We start from the raw sequence: 6,476 nt of genomic DNA on the forward strand, positions 1-6,476 counted from the left end.
AGGTTCCTCCTCAAGGTTCCTCCTCAAGGTTCCTCCTCAAGGTTCCTCCTCAAGGTTCCTCCTCAAGGTTCCTCCTCAAGGTTCCTCCTCAAGGTTCCTCCTCAAGGTTCCTCCTCAAGGTTCCTCCTCAAGGTTCCTCCTCAAAGTTCCTCCTCAAGGTTCCCTCTCAAGGTTCCTTCTCAAGGTTCCTCCCCCAGGTTCCTCCCCAAGGTTCCTCCCCCAGGTTCCTCCCCAAGGTTCCTTCTCAAGGTTCCTCCCCCAGGTTCCTTCTCAAGGTTCCTCCTCAAAGTTCCTCCCCAAGGTTCCTCCCCAGGATTCCTTCTCATGGTTCCTCCCTAAGGTTCCTCCCCAAGGTTCCTCCCCAAGGTTCCTTCTCAAGGTTCTTCTCTTCTGCAGGACCTGGAAGGGAAGATCATCGTGGACGAGCTGAAGCAGGAGGTGATCAGCACCAGCAGCAAAGCTGAACCTCCCCAGTGCACCTCCTTGGCCTGGTCTGCTGATGGGCAGGTGAGACCCAACCCCACGTCCCCATCCCACCCATTCCAGCCCTTGGGAAGCTTCTTGGAGCAGAAGGGGACCAGGAAGTCACCCCTGTCCCTTCCTGGAGCCACCTCTGCCAGCAAAGCCAACAAGTCCCTTGGGTCCTTCCCAACCTTGGGGGCCTCTTCCCAACCCCTCCAAAGTCCTTCCCAACCCCTCCAAGGTCCTTCACAACCCCTCCAAGGACCTTCCCAACCTCTCCAAGGACCTTCCCAACCTTAGGGGCCTCTTCCCAATCCTCCAAGGTCCTTCCCAACCCCTCCCAGGTCCTTGCCAACCCTTCAAGGACCTTCCCAACCCCTCCAAGGTCCTTCCCAACCTTGGAGGCCTCTTCCCAACCCCTCCAAGGTCCTTCCCAACCCCTCCAAGGTCCTTCCCAACCCCTCCAAGGTCCTTCCCAAGCCCTCCAAAGTCCTTCCCAACCCCTCCAAGGTCCTTCACAACCCCTCCAAGGACCTTCCCAACCTCTCCAAGGACCTTCCCAACCTTAGGGGCCTCTTCCCAATCCTCCAAGGTCCTTCCCAACCCCTCCCAGGTCCTTGCCAACCCTTCAAGGACCTTCCCAACCCCTCCAAGGTCCTTCCCAACCTTGGAGGCCTCTTCCCAACCCCTCCAAGGTCCTTCCCAACCCAAGGTCCTTCCCAACCCCTCCAAGGTCTTCTCCTCCCTCCACCTCCCCCAACACCCAGCTCTGCTGGTGCTTTGGGACCCCTGAGGCCCCTTCCCCTGAGGTCCCACCGGGTGGTTTCTCCACCTCTTCCCACCCCATTTCCCCCTCTTCCATCTCCACCTCTTCCCACCCCATCTCCAACCCCACCTCCCCCTCTTCACACCACCTCCCCCTCTTCCCACCATCTCCACCTCTTCCCACCCTTCCATCTCCACCTCTTTCAACCATTTCCACTTCTTCCATCTCCACCTCTTCCCACCCTTCCATCTCCACCTCTTCCAACCATTTCCACTTCTTCCATCTCCCTCTTCCCACCCCATCTCCAACCTCATCTCCTCCTCCCACCATCTCCTCTTCCATCTCCACCCCTTCCCACCATCTCCACCTCTTCCCTCCATCTCCACCCCTTCCCATCATCTCCAACCCTTCCCATCTCCACTCTTCCCACCCCATCTCCCTCTTCCCACCATCTCCACCCCTTCCCACCTCATCTCCAACCCCATCTCCACCTCTTCTTACCTCATCTCCATCTCTACCATCTCCACCCCCATCTCCACCTCTTCCCACCATCTTCCCCTCTTCCATCTCCCCCTCTTCCCACCCTTCCATCCCAACCCTTCCATCTCCCCCTCTTCCCCCCTCATCTCCTCCTCTTCCCCCCCTTCCATCCCACCCCCTCCCTCTCCACCTCTCCAACCCTTCCATCTCCACCTCTTCCCACCATCTCCTCTTCCAACCATTTCCACTTCTTCCATCTCCCTCTTCCCACCCCATCTCCAACCTCATCTCCTCCTCCCACCATCTCCTCTTCCATCTCCACCCCTTCCCTCCATCTCCACCCCTTCCCATCATCTCCAACCCTTCCATCTCCACCTCTTCCCACCCCATCTCCAACCCCATCTCCTCCTCTTCCAACCATCTTCACCTCTTCCATTTCCACTTCTTCCAACCATCTTCACTTCCATCTCCACCTCTTCCCACCTCATCTCCATCTCTACCATCTCCAACCCTTGCATCTCCCTCTTCCCACCTCATCTCCAACCCCATCTCCTCCTCTTCTTACCTCATCTCCAACCCTTCCATCTCCAACCCTTCCATCTCCAACCCTTCCATCTCCAACCCTTCCATCTCCAACCCTTCCATCTCCAACCCTTCCATCTCCAACCCTTCCATCTCCAACCCTTCCATCTCCAACCCTTCCATCTCCAACCCTTCCATCTCCAACCCTTCCATCTCCAACCCTTCCATCTCCCCCTCTTCCCACCATCTCCCCCTCTTCCCACCATCTCCCCCTCTTCCCACCATCTCCCCCTCTTCCCACCTCATCTCCACCTCTACCATCTCCAACCCCATCTCCAACCCCATCTCCACCCCTTCCCACCACCTCCACCTCTTCCCACCTCATCTCCACCTCTACCATCTCCAACCCCATCTCCACCCCTTCCCACCACCTCCACCCCTTCCCACCTCATCTCCAACCCCATCTCCACCTCTTCCCACAGACCCTGTTCGCGGGGTACACGGACAACCTGGTCAGGGTGTGGCAGGTGACCATTGGCACCCGTTGAAGACCCAACAAGGAGAAGCCACCAAACTTTTTCCATGTACCAAAAAACCCCATCAATAAAAGAGTTTTATGGAACTCGTGTCCATCCCTGGGGCATCCCCAGGTCTATGGAACTTCTGGGCTTGGGAGTTTCCTCCAGCTTGGATGCAGGTGAAGATCAAACTCAAGGTCTCTGGAGGGTGTGGGAGGGGTTTGTGTCCCACCTGAGGTTGTTCTCACACCTTCGTGGTGGGACAGGGACAACCAGGAGAGACTCAGCATGGAGGAGAATGGGGGGGGGAGGTCGTTGTGGATCAGGAGGAGGGACTTGGGAGGATGTTCTGGGTCATGAGGGACTCAAAAGTTGATGTTCTCCAACCTTCTGGGTCCATGAAGGACTTGGAGGTTGGTCTTCTGGGTCAAGGAAGGACTTGGAGGTTGATGTTCCTCAACCTTTTGGGTCAAGGAAAGACTTGAGAGGTTGATGTTCCTCAACCTTTTGGGTCAAGGACTTGGAGGTTGATCTTCTCCAACCTTCTGGGTCCGTGAAGGACTTGGGAGTTTGATCTTCTGGGTCAACAAAGGACTTTGAGGTTGATGTTCCTCAACCTTTTGGGTCAAGGAAAGACTTGAGAGATTGATCTTCAACCTTCTGGGTCATGAGGGATTGATCTTCTCCAGCCTCCTGGATAAGGAGGGTCTTGGGGGGGTCGATCTTCTCCAACCTTCTGGGTCAACAAAGGACTTGGAGGTTGATGTTCCTCAACATTCTGGGTCAAGGAAAGACTTGAGAGGTCAATCTCCAACCTTCTGGGTCATGAGGGATTGATCTTTAACCTTCTGGGTCAAGGAAGGACTTGGAGGTTGATGTTCCTCAACCTTTTGGGTCAAGGAAAGACTTGAGAGGTTGATCTTCTGGGTCCATGATGGACTTGGAGGTTGATGTTCCTCAACCTTCTGGGTCAAGGAAGGACTTGGAGCTTGATCTTCTCCAACCTTCTGGGTCATGAGGGATTGATGTTCTCCAACATTCTGGGTCCATGATGGACTTGGAGGTTGATCTGGGTCAACAAAGGACTTGGAGGTTGAAGTTCCTCAACCTTCTGGGTCAAGGAAGGACTTGGAGCTTGATCTCCAACCTTCTGGGCCACGAGGGATTGATCTTTAACCTTCTGGGTCCATGAAGGACTTGGAGGTTGATCTTCTGGGTCAACAAAGGACTTGGAGGTTGATGTTCCTCAACCTTTTGGGTCAAGGACTTGGAGGTCGATCTTCTCTAACCTTCTGGGCCCATGAAGCATTTTGAGGTGGATCTTCTCCAACCTTCTGGGTCATGAGGGATTGCAGATTGATCTTCTCCAACCTCCTGGATAAGGAGGGTCTTGGAGATTGATCTCCAACCTTCTGGGTCCATGAAGGACTTGGAGGTTGATCTTCTGGGTCAACCTTCTTGGAGGTTGACGTTCCTCAAGTCAAGGAAAGACTTGAGAGGTTGATCTCCAACCTTCTGGGTCATGAGGGATTGATCTTCTCCAACCTCCTGGAGAAGGAGGGTCTTGGAGATTGATCTCCAACCTTCTGGGTCCATGAAGGACTTGGAGGTTGATCTTCTGGGTCAACCAAGGACTTGGAGGTTGATGTTCCTCAACCTTTTGGGTCAAGAACCTGGAACTTGATCTCCAACCTTCTGGGTCATGAGGCTCTTGGAGGTTCATGTTCTCCAACCTCCTGCTCAACGAGGGACTTGGAGACCCCACCAACCCCAACATCAACATCACACCATTAACACCACCCCATTCATTAATTAATCACCCCCCACCCTCATCATTAATTAACCCCAATTAACTCCCTCCCAGCCCCTCCCCCCAAGGGCCTCAACAAACCAACGACTCCGAATTTTCCGTTTTCTCCTTTTTTTTTTGGCTGCTTTTTCTTGTTTTTCATCCTTTATTGAATTTTTTTTAACTCCTCGTTTTCATAAAACTAAAATTTCCTTTTTTCCCCCTTTTTCGGGTATTTTTAAATCTCTTTAAATTGCCTTTTTCCCTCTTTTTTTACCCCAAAAAATAATTTTTCAAACTCGCTCCGTCAAGACCAACGTGGGGGGAGGGGAAGGGCCCGAAACAATGCAAAGTCTCTTTTTTTTGGGGGGGGGGGGAGGGGAAGAGGATCCAGCTGGAAATTCCCTAATGATCCCAAATTAATTAATTAAAGACTAATTAATAAATATTTGCACTTTCTCCCCCCCCCAAAAAAACCACCAGGGAGCTGGGGGTGGGGGGAGGGGACACACGTGGCCACGGGTCCCAGTTAAAGTGCCAGGTCCCCAAACCAGTGGGAATGAGGAAGGGGGAGGAGCCAAAACCTCCCACAAAATGGCGGGGGGGGGGGAAGGAGAAGATGGTGGGTTGAGGTGGGTTTGGGTCCAACCATGAAGGAGGAGAAGTTCCCAAGAGTTGCCACCATCTGGGAGTCACTGGGGTGGGAGATGGAAGAGGTTTGGGAATGATGATGATGATGGTGGGAGGTGTCCAGAAGCCAAAAGTGCTTCCTCACATCCTGGGGGGAGCTTGAGCTTCGTGTCCAAAGAGCTGAGATGTTCCTTGAGATGTTCCTTGAGATGTTCCTCAAGGCCTGGCCAAGATGTTCCTTCCATCTTGGCCAAGATGTTCCTCAATGAAGTTGGTTGATGTTCCTCCAAGTCTTGGTTGAGTCTCGAACATCTGCAAAGGTTCAGGTGTTCCTCAAGGCCTGGCCAAGATGTTCCTCAACAACGAAGTTGGTTGAGTCTCAAGATGTTCCTCAAAGTCTTGGTTGAGTCTGGAACATCTAGAAGGGCTCAGATGTTCCTCAAGGGCAGGCCAGGATCTTCCTCAAATGAGATGTTCCTCAGAACTTGGCTGAGATGTCCCTCAAGCCTTGACCGAGATGTCCCTCAGGGCCTGGCCAAGATGTTCCTCAATCAAGATGTTCAAGGCCTGGCCAAGAAGCTCCTTGGCCAAGAGGTTCCTCAACCAAGATGTTCCTCAAAGCCTGGTTGAGATGTTCCTCAGAAGAGACGTTCCTCAAGGCTTGACCAAGATGTTCCTCAACCAAGATGTTCCTCAAGGCTTGGCCAAGATGTTCCTCAAAGCCTGGTTAAGATGCTCCTCAACTGAGCTGTTCCTCAACCAAGATGTTCCTCAATCAAGATGTTCAAGGCCTGGCCAAGAAGCTCCCTCAACCAAGATGTTCCTCAAAGCCTGGTTGAGATGTTCCTCAGAGACGTTCCTCAAGGCTTGGTCAAGATGTTCCTCAACCAAACCATTCCTCAGAACTCAAGCAAGATGTTCCTCAAGGCCTGGTTGAGATGTTCCTCAACTGAGTTGTTCCTCAACCAAGATGTTCCTCAAGGCTTGGCCAAGATGTTCCTCAACCAAACCAGTCCTCAAAACTCGACCACGGATGGAGAAGACACCAGAAAAGCTTCAGGATAAACTGGGAGAAGCTCAGAGCAGAAGGAACCAGAAGGACCCTCCAAGGTGGATCCTTCCCCCTTCCAAACTTCCCACCGGGTGAAAACCCAGGTAGACCCAGGAGAGGAGGATGAAGAGGAGGCCTGATGAGCAAAAGCAGGTGCAAGAAAACAAGTGCAGCAGATCCCAAGAACCTGAGATCCAGGAGGATTCCAGAGCCCCCCCAAACAAACCCCCCCCAACCCCAGCCACCCCGAAACCACCA

General features: G+C 53.1%; 3 protein-coding genes across 3 annotated transcripts in view; all 3 read left to right on the forward strand.

Moving 5' to 3' along the window:
* Window positions 1-2,778, forward strand: part of GNB2L1 (guanine nucleotide binding protein (G protein), beta polypeptide 2-like 1) — a gene marked incomplete at its 5' end in the record, with an annotated part of 7,016 nt that extends 4,238 nt beyond the window's left edge. The window contains 2 exons of the mRNA XM_009997315.1: window positions 397-507; window positions 2,713-2,778. Of these exons, the coding sequence (XP_009995617.1) occupies window positions 397-507; window positions 2,713-2,778 (177 nt within the window). The remainder of the gene's footprint in view (window positions 1-396; window positions 508-2,712) is intronic.
* On the forward strand, window positions 2,104-2,519 carry LOC104388448 (proline-rich receptor-like protein kinase PERK2; the record flags this gene model as incomplete). The annotated part of the gene is made up of 2 exons (XM_009997313.1): window positions 2,104-2,415; window positions 2,481-2,519. Coding segments are annotated over 2 exons (351 nt in total), but the record flags the coding sequence as incomplete, so codon positions are not given.
* LOC104388449 (serine/threonine-protein kinase pakG-like) lies at window positions 2,521-2,619 on the forward strand (the record flags this gene model as incomplete). The annotated part of the gene is made up of 1 exon (XM_009997314.1): window positions 2,521-2,619. A coding segment is annotated over one exon (99 nt), but the record flags the coding sequence as incomplete, so codon positions are not given.
* Window positions 2,779-6,476: the final 3,698 nt, after the last annotated feature.

The sequence above is a fragment of the Chaetura pelagica genome, unplaced genomic scaffold (assembly GCF_000747805.2).
Source record: "Chaetura pelagica isolate M959 unplaced genomic scaffold, ChaPel_1.0 scaffold295, whole genome shotgun sequence".
In the NCBI taxonomy this organism is placed as follows: domain Eukaryota; kingdom Metazoa; phylum Chordata; class Aves; order Apodiformes; family Apodidae; genus Chaetura; species Chaetura pelagica.